Raw genomic sequence first — 19,450 nt, forward strand, 5'->3', positions numbered from 1 at the left:
TTTTTACTCATAATAATTACTAAATGCAGCATCTGCTTCTCTTACCTCTTATAAAATAAATAATGTATTTTTATATTAATTTTGATAAATGCATCATTCCATTTATTCCATATGCATGCATGCCATTTAATTATTTTTAAAAACAATGGACAGAATTGTTATATATTCATTTCAGCATACAACTGACGTAGCAAATCTTTAAAATCGAGAGCAAAAAAGATTTTGGGCTTATAAAAAACGTATGTAAATGTTGGCAATGATTCTAAGTTCCAAAATACTCGAAATTTTCCTTGTATCTTTTTTCTGAAATAATTTGTTTTCATGTATTCATTTATTTGTTTCAAAAAATCGCTTGCTTTTGTTATTTCACAATCTGAATTACTCAACGCAACATCTTCTTCTTTTAATTTATATCAAATCAATAACTTTATTTCTATATAAATTTTGATAAATGTATAATTCCATTTATTCCATATACATTGCCAAATACATCATTTAAAAAAAACAGTTACTTATTCATTTCAGCGTACAGTTGAAGTAGAAAATCTGAAAATTCGAACAAAAAATAGGTTTTGTTCTTATAAAAAATAAATGTAGATGCTGGAAATGACGCTCAGTTTAAAAATACTCGGCATTTTCCTTGTATCTGTTTTTTGAAATAATTTGTTTACATGTATTCATTTATTTGTTTTTAAAAAAATCGTTTGCTTTTTTTTATTTATATTCTGAATTACTCGAACACATAATCTGATTATTTTCACTCTTATAAAATTAATGGCATATTTCTATACAAATTTTGATAAATTTGTTGTTCCATTTAATCCAAATGTACGAATGTAATTTAATTATTTAAAAAAACATTGTATATAAATATTACAAATTCATTTCAGCATACAATTGACGTAGAAAATATTAAAAATCAAACAAAAGCGATTTTTTGCTTGTAAAAAATATATGTAGATGTTAAAAATGATACAGAAACAATATTGAAAAAAATAATTGGATATTGTTTTAAAAGTGAAAACATTGAGTTGCAACATAATTTCGAAATTTTGTCTACAATTCTTAAGATATAAATATAAAGTCTATCATATGCACTGTAAAAGTTTTTAATTTTTGTACATGTGTCGGTTATGGAATTTTTGGAGTTAATAAAATCTTTTTGGTTTTATCTTTTTCCCCCTCTCCAACCTTAAATTGATGTACAAAAAATACCTTACTTGAATTTTATCTACATTTAAAGATTGACCTATGAATTTGGGAACGCACTGTATATCTTGTAGGATATTTTTGCGTTCCAGAATTTGTAAACACAACAATGTAAGGTAAAGATCATTGCATTCTAAAATCAATTATAAGTACAGAAAGGGCAATCAATGGCAAATTAACTCTTTATTAATTGAATTTATCCTGTTAAAAATTTTATTTTATTTTTAAATCATTGCATTTTTTAAAAAACATAAGATTCCAATGCTATTTTTATCAATTTCATTTCTTTTACTTGCCCAATTAGTAATAGCACCATTAACGTTTTATGCACATTTTACATTAAACGCCTTTTGCGACCAGCTGGTTCGCCTAGATTGTTGATTGCGAAAAATTTCAGTTGATTTTTTTTAATTTACTTTAATTACTTAATTTAAGTCATTAAATTAGCAAAAGATTTTTAAACTTCAAATTTTAATAATCAAGTAACTAATTTTTAATGTTTTAAAAGCCTTGTACAATTAACATTCCCTTCTCGAATACGCCATGTTAATTTTATGTCAAATCACCTAAAATGTGTTTATATTTTATCTGGAAGTTATTAAACTTCAGCTAATCAAATAATACGATTGTTGAATCGAAGCAAAATCATAAAAAATATAGGGATACAAAAAAATTCAACATTGAAGTTTTGTAAATACTACTAAATACTTTTCTTGATTTAGATATTGCAGCAGAGTATTAATCAAAAAATATTTCTCTGGCTCAAAAAAAAATTCAGCTGCCTACAATAAGAAAGCAAAACAACAAACTTATTCAGAGATAATATTTTTTTCACTGAATAATATTATGTAAAAATGCATGGATATTAAAAAAACTTGTTTACTTCTAACAATAAAATTTAGCCTTAATTGTTACAGTAGTCAGACATTTTATTGAAATCATGCATTAAATAGAATTTATTATAGAAAAATAATCCGTATTTCCTATCTTGATCATTATCAATCGATGAATAATTCCATGTATTTGTAAAATTATATAATCAGCATTTTAGTAAAAATGAAGATTTAAATTTCATGATAGCGATGAAGATATTATTGTAAAAAACATACTGAAAAAGTATCTAATATTTCATATTTAGCTAAAATTTGTTAAAAAATTTGATGACAACTAAATTATTACCATTGTAAAGATATATTTTAAATTTTTAAGAATGTGAAATAATTATTCTTTTTACTGTAATATTTTTGAAATGTATGAAAGAAAAACACCAAAATTCTGATTAATTCTTTTTTATTAACCCTCTAAGCGGCAACCCCGGAAAAAGACGGAATCTTTTCTGCCTTCAAAACGGCGGACCCGTCTATAGACGGAAACAAAAACTCCCTTAAAACTGTCACTACCCGTATTTTTACGGGTTCCAGTTTTTCCCTACCCCCAATCTCAAGCTGTGAGATAATGAGAAGGGAATGTGAGATAAGGAAAAGTGAATCGTTATCAGTGGACGATATGATTGATGTCTTCCTGCTCGCGCAGTTTTAAGCATTTTAAAACCTCGCTTACGTTCTGAGGCGTACTTTTGAGATTTTGATAATAATTACGTATCCAAAATGAAATTTAAATAACGAGAATAAAATTGAACGTATGAAAATATATACCTGGAATGAATACATACATAAACGTATTATTATTAATAATTTGAAACATAAGATTTTAAAGCTTTCTAGCATAAGAAAATAGTTAATGTAAAAAATAAATAAAAAGTATAAAATTAAAATTTGACAAGTTTCTTTTTTATAACGTGCTTTCATTTAAGGATTTTAGAATTGACATTGCTTATGCAACTTATTTTTGAAAATAAGACACTAAACTTATTTACAGAATTTACTTAACGAACGAAACTTTTAAACTTTTAATGAATTATTTTTTTTAGTATTCATTAATAAGTGTATTTCAAAACGGGGAGATATATAGAACCAATATATTAAAGTGCGATTTTTCGGAAAGATTAGTATTCGTTACATTAAATCCTTATTTTTATAACGTAATAAACTATATATGAAAATTGAATATTTGTTTCATTCTTTAAACCTTATAGAATTTCACACTCTTTGACGAATTCGAACAAAAATGTACGCATTGTAGAGATATAAGTTTCATTGTTTTTATATTTTTCCTCTGGTTTTTAATAATATTTTCAAAGTTAATATAAGCGCAGTTTTTAAAGGTTCTATTTTTTGTATCGAAATATTAATCTTATTTCACTGTACAATCTTATATATACATCGCACGATTCTGTTTATATGAAACTGGTTTATATTGACATTTTTACTCTTAATGCTGAGTAATTTAATCCACGAATTTTAATTCCACTTGAAAGTGAGTGAATGCGTGAGTTAAATGTGAGAATTAATAATTTTAAAATTGTTGCCATTATTTTAACTCCTTGATCTAATTTTATCTCATATGTTAGCATTTAAAAATTTTTTAATGCTAACTGGCATTTAGACTATTTTCTTCTTCTGTTTGGTCAGTTCGAGTTCACTGGATGTGATTTTTAACAAACAAGACGGGATATGATCTTTGTTTTATTTTATTTTTGATCACGAGAGTAAAAAAAATTCGGAAACTCCCACTTCCATGTAATTTGAAATTCTTTATTCTTAATAACCTTTAGCCTCACATTTTCATTTTTTAAAAACAGAACTAGTTTGAACAAGGGTGTCAGACATGAAGGTCGCTTGCGAATTTTTCTATTAAAGTAGCGAATATCTCTAATAATGAATATGAATGTTCGTATTGGCGATCTCCAGATCAAACTGTTTGACTTAGAGAGAACACACTTCGCCATTAAATAATTAGAAAACTGTTAATGTTCACCTCGAGAGGAAATTTTCAAAATTTTAATTAAAACTTCTGTTAATTAAAAATTATTTAAAAGTTTACCATTTATCAGCAATAAAATACGAAATTATTCTAATATAATTTATACAATGTGTCATTTATACATTTGAATGTATCACCAAGAAAATTCATTCTTTGAGGTAAAATTAAGATCTTGAACTTTTAGTGTCTTATTTATTGAGATGCTAATTAAGGAGCATTCTCTTCATCCACATGTTTTATTTGTATTTCAGTAAAGAAATTTTTACCCCTTTGCTTTTAGCTTAGATCTTTTTAACATTATAACTAAATCATCATCAATGGGTAAAAAGCCGGAATGAAATATAAGGATAACAATGAAAACGGTAAGTTTCAATTCAAAAATAAAATATATTTTTAAAATATGCTAAAATATTTTTAATTAAATTAAAAGTGGGAAAAAAATTTGAATTCACAATTAATGTACAAATTATTTTTCTACTGTGATATTTTCGAATGAACTTTAAAATTTTAATAATTTTTATTAACCCTTTAAAGGGCCTTTTTTTCCTAGTCATGTTGGAGTAAAATGTTTTTAAAAATTAAGATTGGCCTAGGAAAAGTAATTCATTCAACTTATTAGATCAATTTAATCTGATTTATTAATTAATTTTTCCAATTAATAACTAAGAAATAAATCAAGACACTTCATTTTATTTGAGATAAACAATTGAAACCTCTAACCTACAATTGAAACCTTATTGAAAAATTCGTAAGAATTTATGCCAACTTACATAACTTTATTCAAAAATTGTTGAATTTGGTGATGAGCATACTTCCCTTGTCCCTTGAAAGGGTTAATTAAAATTTTAAAGAAATGATTCCCACTGTCCAAAGGTGCATGTAGGTGCAGATTTTGGTAATTCTATTTCAAATTGTCTGGTCTGAAAAGTACCAATACAACCAGACAAATAATGACACACACACTTGTCCATCTTTATTATTAACTTAGACGAATGTTTGTGCGTGGCGTCTATTAGAGCTTCCATATATATCTTAGTGGAATATGCATCTTAGAAAATGAAAATGTGTGAAATGTGTTTTTTTTTTCTGAAAATTTTTAAAAATTATGAATTAAAAATAAAATGAGATTTTGAAGTGTATTCCATCATAACTTTCAAAATTATTACAGAATAAGAAGGAATTTTTGGAAATTTTTATTGAATAAGAGATATGAGAAATCACCTGAGTCATTTCAAAAATTAAAAAGAAAGATTCAGTATATACATAAAACTTTATTGCTGAATGATTCTATTCCCTGTATTTAGAAATTTAATAAGCCTGATTGGTTTCAACAAAACAGGTTTTGCATTAATTGAAGTTTATTCACTCCCGTTTTAAATTAAGGAATTACTGTCAAGGAGCTGACAGAAAATTCAAAAAATCTGCAATACAGAATGGTACAATGAGTCTGCAATAGTATGAATTATATGACTATCAAAATTTGAAATTTCAAGATGTTTTGCTGAAGAAAACATTTAATTAAAAATTTTATATTGTCTAGTAACCCCGATGTAACGCATGTGCTGATCACCGAAAGCAATAAATAATGTAAAAGTAATAAGTAAAAAAGATCAATGTAATTGTATTTGCAAAGCTTTTAAATTCAGATTTTTATTTTAATGATTCATTTACTCCGCGGTTTGTCGTTATCCGATTGCAAAATAGTAAGAGCTTTGATTCTAACCCGAAAAACTTAAAACTGAGATTTTTCAAAAATTGTAATTTATTTTAAAACAGTACTTAATATTCTGTAGGAACTTGATTTGAAGGTATTCAAAAAATTCCAGTTGCAAATGGTTAATTATGAGTCTAAATAATCTGTATTATTTGAGTCATTTTTCCAGGCCAAATTTGTATCATGAATATTACAAAGAAATATTTTGACAATTATTTTTATTTGTTACAGTCATAAGGCGCATCGACCAGTTATTTAGCATTACTGAATAACTGGCCAATTAGCTTTGCCAATTAAATATTGTAAAGTATATTTAATTATAAAATTTTAATAATGCAGATAAATACTGAAAATCGATATATTTGAAAGTGAAACATTGCATGAAATTCCCTAATTACACAATTATTTTTTTGAATACTGAAGAAACAAAGTTATAACGTAGTGTTACTTATCGCAATTAATGTTTTAAACACGCATTTTAAAATATTAAAATAAATTGGCAATGCGCTGAAAGGGTTTTTTTTTTTTTTTAAATTAAATCACTTGCAGGTAATGTCGAGAAATAATTTCACAGTACTACGGAATAAAATAATTTGCGAAACATATTGCAATGAAAAAAATATTAGACGAGGACTTTCAATTTATAAAAACTAGACTAGTATCAAAATAAACATGATAATAACTTATTCCTAACATAAATTTTATGTATTGTTTTATAAAATAATCGAAAAACCTCTAAAAAAACCAATCACATTTTTGCATTTTCAATCGATGTTATTGTCAATCTCTTCCTAAGCACTGAAAGAAAAATGCTACGATAAGAAACACCTGCTACTCACAGCATGAAATTTGCTAAACACTTCCCACCTGCAGCGCTGAACTGACCGCAAAAGGGGAAAGCAATCCTTTTGACCAAACCGCGACATTTTTAAGGTTGAACCTGTTATTCCGACGTGCCGCTTTCGGTAAGGATAGCAATCTGAAAGCCGCCGCCAGGAGGGTTAATTGAAATTTCAAGGATAATCATTTCTAGGTGCATTTTTTCCATCTTCCAATATATATATTATCTACTAAATAAGATAGATTTAGGCTTAATTGCAAGCTCTGCAAAGAGTCATCACACACTCATTCTTTTTATTATTTATAGAAGTTTAATTTTTATGCATAGTACAAAAAAAACAGCAACTTAATTTTCTGTGTTTCTTTTAATTTAGTTGTAAATATACTTATATATAAATGCATACTATACGAGGACTATAGACACAAAGAAGACTGCTAAAATATCACGATTTATAAAAAAAAAAATTCTTAATATTTATTAATACTACTAGCCGCCTTTGGCGACCAGCCGGTTCGCCAATCTTAATGTTCGTTAACATTTTAATAATTAAATATTTTATATAATTTCTACTTTAATAGCTTCTTTATCAAAATATTTTAAAACTTAAAGTTTTGATTGTCATATAATTCATTCATAATATTATAAAGGCCTTCAGTCATAACGTAATATGTATCTCTCATTTTCTGTTAGCACCCATAGAATTTATGCTTTAAATTAAAGTGGAAAGAATTTATCTTCAATTAATATAATAATATTTTTTACTGAAACAAAGCATTTTTTTTATAATTTGATTACTGAAAATAGAGTCACTCAGCGTTTTAACTTTATGGGCACTAAAGAATATCTTTTTTTAATTTATGTAATATCTCAAGAGTTTGTCAACAAAATTTTCTTAGATTCATTATGAGCAGATCGATTCATTAACAATGTTTAAATTTAAATGCATCAAACACTAAGAAAATAAACGGTTGAAAACAGGTTTTAAAAAAACTACTTAAAAAACGATGTACTTAAAACTATAAGCATATACAAAAAATATATAACTAACATAAATACAATTTACTCACAAAAGCATGCGACTAACTCAAAAATAATTTAAATCATCCATTGATAACGGTTGTCATGGCAACAATCAGAACAGAATGCGCATGCGTGAATTTTCTTCCCCAGTTACGTAACGCAAATACGTGATTTTTTCTACGCCAGTTGGTGTAACGCTATGCAGATTATACATTTTTAATTTCCTTTATTCTGTGTTATTTTAATTCAAAAGTACTTCAGAATGAATCTGAAAGATCGATTAATTAACAATGTTTAATTTTAAATGCCTCAAATATTAAGAAAATAAACAGAATCGATTGAAATAATCCGCCGAAAAATTTTATCCCTAGCCTCATTACTGTTGGGAGAAAAAAAAACGGAAGCCTTTCTCATTTGGCGGTGGGGAAAATGGAAATTTTTTTTAATTAATAAGTTAGTTTTTAATTAATAATTAAAATTCTAATTAAAAATTCGAAAAAAGGAACCCCAGGTGCACATTCCCAACCTCCAAGGTATACATGTACCAAATTTGGTAGCTGTAGGTCAAACGGTCTGGCCTGTAGAGCGCCAACACACACACACACACACATTGAGCTTTATTATAAGTATATAGATAATCATATTGTAATATTTAATAACTTTTTTTTAATTATGAAGCACTGCATTCGTTAAAGATTTCAATTACATATTTAAAAAAAAATTTCAAAATCTAATATTTTCAAGCTTTTTTATATTTTTTCTTCGGGTCTTCAGACTCTTTTACATGTTATATAAAAGTTTCCTCTATATATATTTATTCTGCTGAATTCTAAGAGTAAAAATAATTATTAACGCTTAATAAACTAGTAAAAATATTTTTTAATTATTACTCTCAACCAGTAATTGGTTACATTTCTGTAAAGCATCTGATATGTGTTTGATGTAGAAATTAATTACATCAAGTTGTGAAATATGAAATTCTCATACACAACTAGTTTCGTTTAATTAAAAACAACCTTTTTTTTTTCTTTGAAGTTATATAACAAGAGCTTTAATTTGTGGAACAGAATGAGGAAATTAATCTGTGTTGCCAGTATGTTTCGTGAAGATAATGCAACGAGAAAATAACTGTACAAGCTTATCCTTAATTCACCAAAAAGAAAAAATAACACGATTTTTTTATATGTTTGTTGTTGATTACGTGTAAGCATAATTTTTTCTCTAAAAAAATTATTCTTTTCCCTCTATGATTTTTGCTTTTTCTTTTGCTTTTCTTCTTCCTTTTTTTCTTTTTTTTTTTTTTTTCCTTCTTTTACCAAAGCCTCCAAAAAATCACATATTAAAAAGAAAGTAAAGATTTAAAATACCATGTAACATCTAATTAATAATGAAGAAAATCTGGTTTGAGTAGGCGTATCTTTCTTTTTCCCATGGCCACTATAATGCTGTATAACTTGTAAAGTGTTGTTTAGTCAAAAAAAAAAAGGAAAAAAGTTGAAAGCAGTAATTAATATTCCTCTAAGGGTAGAGAGATTGAAATGTAGACAGCTTAGTATAATTCTCCCCTAGCCCACATTTTTTAATTTTATTTTATCATTTTTTATTATTATTTTTTCCTTGACTTAATAATACAGATTTCCTCGGGAATTTTCGAAAAAATTGTTTTATTAGATTAGTGGAATTATTACCCACTCCCTCGAAACCCGATTATGTGTCTTAGAATCCAGCTACAAAGTTTGTATTATTTTTTTTTTCAAAAAAAAATCTTCAGTAGCTGTAACGTTTCTATCATGTGCTGCATTATTTTTAGGGAAATAATGAAAAAAAATTAAGTAAATATACGTTGGATAATTCTTTTATTTTCTTCCTTTGCAGATCAAAATAAAAAAAAATTAAAGAAATTATAAATTTTTCTTTAGAAGAAAATTCTTATGTCAATATAAATGCAAAAGTGAAATATTTTTCGGTTAATAAAACAGAAAGATTTGGACGGAGCTTTTCAGAAGTAAACAGGCAACGAATATATTGTATTGATATAAGTTTTTAAAAAAGAGAGACGAGCGCTAACGTCAATATAGTTTGCTAAAAACTGTCATCACTTTACTTTTCTTTTTTTATAAAAATTCTTCAATATTTAGCCGATGATGATGAAAGAATGTAAATCGATAAAGAAAAACAAGTTTTATCAGCAGTTTTCTTTCCTAAATTTAAAATATTCTGTTTCCTTGGCAAAAAATACATCTGGTGCATTTTTTGGTATCCGTGTTTATCAGATTAATTAACAAGTTTATTCCCTAATTCCCTAAATAAACCTTGTTAAATAAACTGTAAAATAAGCAGTTTGTTTTTTAAATAAAGTTTTTCAGTCTACATAAATATTTATTTTATTAACATATTTGTAAAAAAAAAAATAGTTTTACTTTCCAAAAAAAATTTTATGTTCTATCACAAGAAAATCAGAAAGTAAAAATAAATATGCAAATGATTAAACTTTAAAAAAAAACATCTGCCTTCGCAAAACATCAAAGAGAAATTTCAGCACAGTAACTTGACTACAGATGTGAAGTTAAATATTAAATTAATATGTGGTTTACTATGCATGGATTGAAAGATGATTTATTCTTATAAAGCAAAATTTAGGGGCTTCAGGAAAAATTTAAATTTGCAATTTGGAAATATCCTGGTTTAATTCCATATTAAATTCGTTATTTCCTTAGGAAATAACGAACCACTGAAATATTTCACGCAACATGAAACATGTATTTCGATTATGTCATGCTAAAATAAATAATTTACATGGAATACAAACTATCGCTCCAAAAATAAAAATTTATTTCAAATTCAGGAATTTTTAATTATATTGACTTTTTTTAAATGCTGCTTGCATAGGAGATAAAACACACGTTTTGGAAATAGTCCACATCGTTAAAGTCAAAACTAATCAGTTAAATTCCAAATCAATATAAATAATACGATTGAATACGAATGAATTTTATCTTCGCCTAATGACGCATGCATGAAATTTATAATGTTAATCTTTCGATTAATTTTTTAAAAAAATAGCCAACTGTCGCCAGACCAGTATATGGCAATAGATATATTAGAATTCTATTTAGATTGGAAAATTGAAAAAGTCCAAAATGGTTATTGTATGAATAATTCTACCATTAAAAATACTGTTGAAATAGTCTTTTTTCCTTGCGTTGTAAAAAATATATTGGTAAAAAGGAACTTTTATTTTTATTGAAAAATTGTTATAATATGATTTATATTACAAGGATATTGTTTAATTAATATTGTAACCATTTGGCCCATTTTGATTTTTAAAAAAGATTTAACAAAATAACTTATTTAATTTTTTAATTAATTTTCCTTAATTATATGCAGTTATTCAAAACATATATATTATTAAAAAATAAAAAGTCATGCATTCTAGAATTAACTATTTAGATTTCCCGAATCATAGGTTTAAATCATAAAAATAATGTTTCATATATCTTATTTTATAAAACATCTTGATCAGAATATTTTAGAACATTTTTTATAACATAAATAAAATTTTCTTTCGCTTATAAATCTAGCATATATTTTTCAAAATGCACTAAACGAAACTTTTTACCCTCTATATTCATAATTTTTAATTCTTTTCTAGTTCTTTAAATTCATATGATTATTTTTCCTTTTTCATCTTTTATAGAAAACACAGCTGGGGATTTCACCTATGTTCACTCGAGTCCCAGGGCCCACAGATACAATAATGGCACACTCGTCATATCAGACGCTGAAGAAAGTGACGCTGGTGCATATCTGTGTCAGGCAAACAATGGCATTGGAGCAGGTCTAAGCAAAATAGTATCACTACAGGTACTTGGTAAGTACATTTCTGATTTTCATTAATATTATTTCTTTAAAGATTATTAGATGCTCTGTGTAAGCGTATAAAGTGTTACTAGAAGAAATCGGCCTAATTATTTAAAAATTCTCTCTTCATGTTTTTAAAATTTTCATACCATCTCCTTCATGTTCTCCCCTCTTTCATTCTTAAGTCAATCCATATTCTTACAAACATTCTTTAAAAATTCTCTCTTCATGTTATTAAAATTTTTAACCGTCTCCTTCATGTTCTCCCCTCTTGCATTCTTAAGTCAATCCATATTGTTACAAACCTATAATATGATCTCCCTGTACCTCATAATAATATAGAGATATTTATAAATATTCTTAATGGATGTTGAATAGATGAAAGATCATTGACCCTTATCTTCCTGAAAAACTTGATAAATATTTGGCTACATGGCGACAAAAATGGCGATTGTAACTCTGTAAAACTGAAGAAGCATGGAAATATATTCATTACGATTCGAGATCCATAAAACTGTATAGAAAATTCCATATCTTCCCATGGAGACTATACAAGCAAAGGTGCTCACAAGAGCATTAATTTTCTTTTTTGGAGTGTTGATAGTAATCTTTCTACCTGCAATCTGAGAGCTATTATGCTGTTGTGGTAGCTTAATAAAAATTATCTTTTGCCTCTTTAATATTGATTTCTGCAGGTTCCATGTTTGTGTACGCTTTGTTTGTCTTTTGATTCTTGTATTTTGTGTTTTCATGTAGAATAAAGCATCATTATAGGTTATCGACTTTGGTGTACATCTTAGAGGCTACATGTAACAATAACAATTTTCAGATCTTTAAAACAATGTTTCACATCATGTCCTGTAAAATCTTTCATCGCCTTTTTTTGCTTTATATACAATCTCAAATAGAATTCCTTTTAACACTAATTTGATCGTTAATAAGTATTGGTGTTCTACGATGGAGATCCAATATTTGCACAAAACCTCTTAACAGACACTGAATTGCTGATTAAGCCGTCCTCATAGTGAAGAAGGCATAATTTTCCATATATAAAATGGTCTTTTTCGGATCCAATATTTGCTCTCTGAATTGCTGATTAAGCCGTCCTCCTAGTTAAGAAGGCATAATTTTCCTCATATAAAGTGATTTTTTCACACCCTTTTAAAATAGAGTAGCAAGGTCATTTAGATAATATTGTTGCTTGATTGACAATCAATATTAGCTCGGTCTGCTCTAAATGCCAAGCTTAGAAAGCCTCTGCCGAGTACCTCCTAGACTGTTTGGGACGTCCCGGAGAGGACATATACTCATCCCACCTTCTGGTCCTCGACTTTCTCTAGGTCAACGGTCTAATGGTTGGACAGCTGGGGGATAAGTCATAACAACACAATATTAACTGATTGAGAACAGTTACGAACATGAATTGCCCTCAATCTCTTCGATGTTTTAATCTTTTTAAATAAGCAAAAACTTTGCATGACACATACTCTCACATAGGTAGATTTATTGATTATGTCGTATCCGCGTTACCACGGAAAGAGGGTGAAGTAGCTTCTGAGGGTAAAGACCCCTGAGCACCCGAGGGCAGAAGTCTGACTTCTAGCTCATATGAAGATGAAACTCACAGATTCTCTTGCACAACCCCTTTTTACAGGGGGGCACATTCACATACCTCACAGATAGAACACAGATGAAGAACAATCATGCCCGAACCGGGATTCGAACCCGGGACGCCCGGTTGTAATAAGTTAGACTTATTACAACGTCACATTTCCGAGTCCCGGATTTTCTAGATTTAATGAGAAATTTCACGTTCACTCTAATCAAGTGATGACCAATTAGCTTTTTTCCCAAAAGGCGTTTGTTCACAGATCATTATCATCTATGGCAATCTTCACTTGTTCCACAAGTCGAAATAATTGTTACTTCACAGGCATATTATGTTGCATTTAGATTAGGCACGGTCAGATGTAGTCTGAAAAGATTAATTTAATCCCAGAAGGAATCATATTTTATCTTCATATGATGAGAAACTAAAATCTTATTGTTGATCTAAAGAGACATCTTCAGATTAAAATTAACTCTCTCAATTTATTCTAATAAATAATCCAGCTAATTACAATAAACAGAAAACATTAATCTGATATATTATACTAATCATCTTACCATTGGAAAGCAGTCAAATTAATTCTTAAACAAGTTGATTGTCTACCAGACTTAGCTAGTTGGAAAGGATTAGCAGATATCCTCCATTTTATAATCTCCATAAGATGATGCAAGATTTAATAGCACAATTGCTATTCATTTCTATGCGTATTTTGTTATCGCCATTTTTGAAAGCATTTGAAATATCTAAATCGTAGATTACATCTTATAACTTTAAACGAGCAATTCTTGTATATACATAAATTTATTTATTTATTGTGCCTTTGAAACGGCTCTAACGACTTGGGTCAAATTTTATATTTAGATGAGGTTTTGGGTTTTAAGTTTATCTATATAGATGCTCTTATTGAAAAAATAAGATTTACACACAAAAAAACTGTTCTTTTATTAATAATTATTAGAATAAGTATATTCAATTTCAGCTTCGAAGTGTGGGTAGTGTAGTGTAACGGATTGTGATGGGCGTGGATAGAACCTGGGACCTTGTGGTTCGCAGACGAGTAACATGACCACAATACAAAAACAATTGCTCGGGTAGCGTAGTCGTTAACTGACTTATAAGCTATTCACTACAGACTGTCCCTCCAGTGAGTCGGAGGTGAGACGAACGATTTGGCTATTGAGTGGTGATGTATTAGCTGTTGATTCTAATGCGCCTGCACCCATTTAAGTAGGGCCAAGCGTTATGGCGAGCGTGTGTGTGTGAATGGTTGCTGATGCTGTTGCTGCGTCAAGTGAGTCTGACTACTTTGATTTGCTCTGGGTAGATGGCGCCACAACAGCTGTACGAAGGTTGAAGGTTCATCGTCCGAGGTCACCAATGTAATGGATTGTGATGGGCGAGGATAGAACCTGGGACCTTGTGGTTCGCAGTCCAGTAACATGACCACGATACAAAAGCAATTGCTCGGGTAGCGCAGCTGTTAACTGGCTTATAAGCTTTCACCACAGTGGTATAGCGGTCAGAACAACATGAATGACGCGTGTGTTATGGATCCTTAGTTCGAGTCGCACTTTTCACTTTACTTTTTTGCTTATATATTTATGTTTAATATTTTTGCCTTTAAGTTTATCTATATAGGTGTCTGTCCTGAAAAAAACGCGATTTTGCAAAAAAAAAAAAAAAAAATGACTAATTATTAAAGACCTTTTCTATCTGTTGTCATGCTGACAATGTCATGTAGCGCCATCTCAGAGCCGATTTCACCATGGTAAATCTGAGTGTAAGTTCAAAAATATAATTAATGATAGATAAACTGTAAAATGAATACTAGTAATACAGCAGATTGTTTTGAATAACGTGTTAAACTAAGTGCATTCATGATTTTTTTTTAATTTAAATGACCAGTTCATATGTAGGTAAGATTGAAAAATAGTCATATGTAATCAGGTTGTGATTCGTTTCTAAATATTTACTTCGAGAAAACACGACTTTGCAACAACAACAAAAAAAGAAAGCTTCCAAGTGAAGCTCAGTTTTCCAGGTATTAAAATTATTAATATACCTTAGTTCAAACATTTAGGAGATATCCTAATTAAAGGAAAGGAAGTAGCAATTTTTATATTGTAGTTCATTTCGTAAATTTGAATCTCATTAATTTTTATTCGTAGATTTGAATCTATTTCTGAAAATTCTAGAATGATTATATCAGTCCTTCAGGTTTAATTAATTACTCGTAGTACACTTGGTCTTCAAAACGCAGAATATGAATGAAATTTAATAGATTAACCTGAGATTTTGTACTGATACTTTTTTACTCTCTTGTATAAGAAAAATGCTCAAAAAAAATTCTTATGTTATTAACTACGAGAAAACTACAAAACTCTAGATTTCACGTCCTGAAGCAGAAAATATTATTTCTAAAATTGTCTGTTCGTCTGTAAATAAGATAACTTTAAAATTGAAATAGCTAGACAAATGAAAATTAAAGTGCAATGTCAATACCAAATAGATTTTGGATGAATTCCAACAAAAGTAAATTATTCTATTATCTATTCTTTATCCGTTTGAACACGATATTTCATACTAGAACAAATTAAAAGAAGTAACATTATTGGTGATTTTAACAAGATAGTTGTTGATGTACATTTAATTTTCAACCAAATTTCTTCAAATGCTTTTTTTAATTTTATTTCCATCAGTCTATTCGTATGTATGAGCATACGATAATTTATAGCATAGATAATCTAAATCAGTAACCTAAACCGGCTACTCCGATCCGCCCGAAGGCACACGGAAAAATATTAATGGCCGAACCGCCGCGACAACAACGCTAACATTATAGTTGAGTCCTAAGGACCATCACCGGCTACGGTACAATCCTATCCGTAGGAAGCACGTCCTATCATCTATAATAGGTAGCCAGATCCAACCATTTCTTTACCCACCAGGGTGGCGAGAATCAATCACCATACTGGAAGTTCTTCACCCTCATTTCTGAGGTGCCCTAGTTGGGAGAAACCAAATCTGTAAATAATAAATTATTTTTACACCCACACTGTTGATCCATTTTAAATTTCGGATCCAAACGGTTAGTGAGAAAATTTGTAAAATCCAAACATCATTTTCTACACTTTACATACAAACAATATACAAAGTTGCACAAAAAAAATAATAGACGCAAGGAGAGAAAATATCGGTTATTTTTATCTTTGATTTTAAGTCTTAACTCATCTTCCTAAAGTATATAAAAAGAAAAATTTTGAAAATTCTTTTTTTTTCTACTTTTACTTCAAATTTTAATTCTTTTACTATTTTCTATCCTTATTCCAGCAGCGAACACACGAATTCGTCAAAGGGAAGTTTCTTATAAGTAAATAAGTTCTCTCTTTTTTTGTGAACATAACACTAGTGTGAGAACAAGTTACCCCTTTAACTTTGGATCTGTTATGTCAGATTTTGTATCATAACCAGTGAAGAGGCTGGCAGTTAGGTCTTTATCCTCTGTCTTGATCTGTGCTATAATGGAGACGGTCTTTCCGATCACTGGATGCCTAGTCAGGACCTGAATAACTCAAACCCTAGTAACTTTTTGATGTTTTCTGGTGCCAAATAAATCCAGAAAATCATTTGAAAGTTTAGCAACCAGAGTGGACCTTAATACTACTTTAAAATGAGTCTTGACTTCCTGTTCATGTACCCATCACAATCATGTTAAATATGTATTTCAATATATTCTTCTTATACTTTTCTAATGCCATCGAGGTTTAAAGAGTTATTCCAACCAGAAAAAATCTTGATGCTACCTTAAAACGAGCCAGGACTTGTGATTATGCTCTCATCACAATCATGTTAAATATGTATTTCAATGTATTCTTCTTATACTTTTCTAATGCCATCGAGGTTTAAAGAGTTATTCCAACCAGAAAAAATCTTGATGCTACCTTAAAACGAGCCAGGACTTGTGATTATGCTCTCATCACAATCATGTTAAATATGTATTTCAATATATTCTTCTTATACTTTTCTAATGCCATCGAGGTTTAAAGAGTTATTCCAACTAGAAAAAAATCTCGATGCTACCTTAAAACGAGCCAGGACTTGTGATTATGCTCTCATCACAATCATGTTAAATATGTATTTCAATATATTCTTCTTATACTTTTCTAATGCCATCGAGGTTTAAAGAGTTATTCCAACCAGAAAAAATATTGATGCTACCTTAAAACGAGCCAGGACTTGTGATTATGCTCTCATCACAATCATGTTGAATATGTATTTCAATATATTCTTCTTATACTTTTCTAATGCCATCGAGGTTAAAAGAGTCATTCCAACTAGAAAAAAATCTCGATGCTACCTTAAAACGAGCCAGGACTTGTGATTATGCTCTCATCACAATCATGTTAAATATGTATTTCAATATATTCTTCTTATACTTTTCTAATGCCATTGAGGTTTAAAGAGTTATTCCAACCAGAAAAAATCTTGATGCTACCTTAAAACGAGCCAGGACTTGTGATTATGCTCTCATCACAATCATGTTAAATATGTATTTCAATACACATTTCTTACACTTTTCAAATGATAGAGGGGTTAAAAGAGTCATTTCAACCAGGAAACCTCTTGATGCAATCTTAAAATGGGCTAGGAAGTGTGATCATGCTCATGTTGCAGTTGAATTGATTTTGTTTTTCAATTATCCGTTTTCAAAATTATCCGTTCGAAATCATGAAAAGACTCATTTTCATGGTTAATTCCAGGATTAATTTTTAAGTTGATGTATTTCTTTTTCTATCTTTCTAGTTCCGCCGAGATTCAAAGAATCCTTCCAAAGTCGAGCAACTAGAGAAGGTCTCAATGCTACCTTGAAGTGTGACGCGACTGGACACGCACCCATCACTATCACATGGCAAAAGAACAAGACAACTCTGGACTCAAAATCGAACAAAAGGTATCCATTTTTTTTAATTAAAATTTCAAAGATTCATAAATTTAGAGGATTTTGTAATATGCTATAACCAGTTTGATTAAAATAATTAATTTTCATACTCATAGAAAAACACTATCAAAATTCAAGGAATTCCTTTTGATAAAATTAAAGGGAATTAATCTGGACTTGTTTTTACTTGGTGTAAGAACGCCAAAGGCTTCTCTGAGATTTCTGTTAAATCAAACAAATTATCAGTGTCTTCATTGATTTAATGCGACGTAAATTAAATTTGCTCATAATTATTATTTATTTTTGTTTTGAGAATATTATTCAAGAGAGTAGAAATATTTTTCTCAGATAAATGTTGAAATCCGGCGATGCAATTGTTCCAGACATTATATTACACAATAAATTTTTATTAAGAATATTTTTTCCATATTTTGTAACAGTTTTCAATAATGCAAGGTGTATCTGTACAGAGGATACAGACTTTCAGGAGAGATAGAGTAACCTAGATGATGAGAAATCGCATAGCAATGCATGGTCGGAAACGCTTTCATGACGCGGTAGTAACGACACATAACCTAAGAAATGAAGTACACGAATGATATAAAAAAACATGCTTATTATTCTTAGTACAGCAAAAATGCAGGAAATTCTTTAGCTGGTGTACGTGATGAGTGTTGCTGAGTAAACCGAAGCATTAGATGACCTTGCATGCGCACACTTGGTTGTTGCTGCTGCTCTCTCTGTGAAGCGTCATTTCGCCTGCCGATAGAATTTAATATGACACTACTTGAAAATCAAATCTATAAAATGAAAATTTGTCAATTATATCATATTATCTATCAAATAATATGAAAATTTATTTCTAATTTGTAATATTATTTCTATATCGTTTTTAGTATGTAAACTCTGTCAGACCTATTCCTTCACATTTGTTATATGCAAACTGAAAGAGAAAAATTCTATTCTAATTTCACATCAGTAATAGACGGGAGGTCATAATTTTATACGGAGGGGGGGGACGAACCATAATTGCAAACGCTTGATTTTAATTCGGCTTTCTTACAATGAATGCTATCAGAAAACACTTCCTAAAATTGTTCCTAATAGTCATATACCTGGATAAATTAATAACCGCACAACGAAAACACATTTTTGTTAAAGAAACCGATTCATAGTTTGCCCAATAAAATTGTCCATTTATTTGACTTAGGTAATTTCCACGGCTTTTTTCTTCTATGCGATAACATCTGTTATTACCTGTATAATTGTGTGTAGCCGCAGAATATTAGTGGTTAAGGCATACGAAATTTCAATATGCCCTTTATGAATATTAATATATGATATGTATCCAAAAACTATGATTTGTATTAAGCA

At 29.1% G+C, this 19,450-nt stretch overlaps 1 protein-coding gene across 4 annotated transcripts in view; it reads left to right on the forward strand.

Annotated features, from left to right (window-relative positions):
- Window positions 1-19,450, forward strand: part of LOC129957597 (cell adhesion molecule Dscam2-like) — a 929,106-nt gene that overhangs the window by 767,022 nt on the left and 142,634 nt on the right. For all 4 annotated transcript variants that reach the window (XM_056070014.1, XM_056070015.1, XM_056070016.1 and 1 more), the window contains exons 12-13: window positions 11,365-11,538; window positions 17,941-18,088. In XM_056070014.1, coding sequence (XP_055925989.1) covers window positions 11,365-11,538; window positions 17,941-18,088 — 322 coding nt within the window. The remainder of the gene's footprint in view (window positions 1-11,364; window positions 11,539-17,940; window positions 18,089-19,450) is intronic.

The sequence above is a fragment of the Argiope bruennichi genome, chromosome 11 (assembly GCF_947563725.1).
Source record: "Argiope bruennichi chromosome 11, qqArgBrue1.1, whole genome shotgun sequence".
NCBI lineage: Eukaryota > Metazoa > Arthropoda > Arachnida > Araneae > Araneidae > Argiope > Argiope bruennichi.